The sequence below is a fragment of the Corvus brachyrhynchos genome, unplaced genomic scaffold, assembly GCF_000691975.1.
Source record: "Corvus brachyrhynchos isolate BGI_N302 unplaced genomic scaffold, ASM69197v1 scaffold68, whole genome shotgun sequence".
NCBI lineage: Eukaryota > Metazoa > Chordata > Aves > Passeriformes > Corvidae > Corvus > Corvus brachyrhynchos.
The window spans coordinates 1084179-1085982 of NW_008240039.1; the positions used below are offsets into that span (position 1 = coordinate 1084179).

Sequence of the window (1804 nt, forward strand, 5' to 3'; positions counted from 1 at the left end):
AGGCAGCCAGCCCCGATGGCCGCGCCTCCCCCATCGCCGAGGACGTTCGCTCCAGCGGCCGCAACTCGCCCAGCGCCGCCAGCACCTCCAGCAACGACAGCAAGGCCGAGTCCGTGAAGAAATCCACCAAGGTAACGCCTTCCCACCGGGCTCTCCTGGTCGGGGCTGCACACCTGAGGCCTCTCGGGCAGGTCAGGAAATGCAGATCACAAGAGGCCGGGGAATCTCTCCGTGACCTGGAGAGTCCTTTGTGTGTGGATAAGGCAGGAGTGGAGTGGTGGTGCAGCCGAGTGCTGCTTTGTGCCTGGCCAGGGAGGGGTGTGAGTGATCAAACCTCTCACGCAGCCCCACATAACCTTACTGCTCTCACGAGAAAGTAATCCCTCCATTTTGGATGCAAATGCAAGCGTTAAGCTCAGGGGAGTAGTGCAGATCAGAAATGCTGTGTTTGAGACAAGTAGACAGTTTTGGGGATTTTTTTTAAAGTAGTACTTAATCTTTGTTTACAAAGGAGTATGAACATTTAGTAATTGAGTCTACTTCTGCTACTGTTTTTCTGGAGGTGTATTTGCTTGATTGTTCAGAGCAAGCTGACAGTTGAGTCTGTTTAAATGAATTAAATGCCTTTCCAAGAGAGCTCTAAAGAAGCAAAGCCACATGAAGCAGGAAGGCTTACCATTAAGCAGTGTGAATTGAAAAGTTGCAAGTTAAAAATAAATATTTTTTTTAAAAATGTCAAAACTGGAGTATGGAGCAAGTTTTCACATTATAGAACTGAAAACTTGGCAGAATTTGAAGTTAGGTAATTATGTGACACACTGAGCTGTTCCAGGCCATGGGAGAAGGTAGTAATCTCAGAATAGCTATTCCCTGTTAGCCCAGTATCTGAGGGGATCTAAAAATATTCCTCTCAAAATACCAAGAGTAGAGCAAGACTTTAATGTAGCAGAAGGAGTCTTATCCTGTCTCCTGCAGAAATTCTTGCTCCGTCCTGCACCAGTTAATAACTGATGTTGGTCTCTGTTAGAAGGGTTACCTGACCCAGTTGATCTGCTGTGAGTTCCTGATGGGGTTTGGTCCTGCACAGCTCTGTTTAAAATATCCCTTGAGATGAGGAATGCTTTATTCACTCTTTCTTTTTCCTACTAGTTTGATGTGTATTTGATTGCTTTTAAATGCTATGTCAACTCCAGAGTTCTCCTGCTCCTTAATTTGTGTTAAATACAGTGGCACTGGCATACACTCAATTTTCTTTTGCATTTACACTACTGGCAACTGTTGTGTTCTGTGTCCTTTGTGGCAGAAGATAAAAGAAGAGGTGTCTTCTCCTCTCAAGAACTCCAAGAGGCAGCGGGAAAAGGCAGCATCCGACACGGAAGAACCTGACAGGTCCAATGCCAAAAAATCCAAAACTCAAGTGAGTCCCACGGAGGAGTATTTCCTCTTAGGAGAATGGCTTGAGATGGGGAGGGGGTAACAAACCAAAAACACGAAATCAATATAAGCCACAGCAAATTGTAACTTAATCTGTGGCTGGAAAGCGACCAATGTTATAATGTGTTCCTTCTGCTGAAAACAGTGGAGTGATAGTAAGTCCAGAAGTTGGTTTTCTTCCTTTTGCTATCAATACCAACCGTATAGGAGTACACTTGGATTATTTTCCACCTCCTTCCTCCACGTTTTTTTTAAATTTAAATTTGGGTTTTTGTCTTCTGTGACAAGTTAGAAGACCACCACTGGAATTGTCGCAGGACAAATCTTTTCCATTGCTGGTGACCCTCATAGTGAAGAAGTGTTTTGCTGT

At 44.7% G+C, this 1804-nt stretch overlaps 1 protein-coding gene across 1 annotated transcript in view; it reads left to right on the plus strand.

The window, feature by feature from the left end:
• Nucleotides 1-1804, plus strand: part of RERE (arginine-glutamic acid dipeptide repeats) — a 120983-nt gene that overhangs the window by 110571 nt on the left and 8608 nt on the right. Inside the window, exons 16-17 of the mRNA XM_017743967.1 lie at nt 7-131; nt 1304-1417. Of these exons, the coding sequence (XP_017599456.1) occupies nt 7-131; nt 1304-1417 (239 nt within the window). The remainder of the gene's footprint in view (nt 1-6; nt 132-1303; nt 1418-1804) is intronic.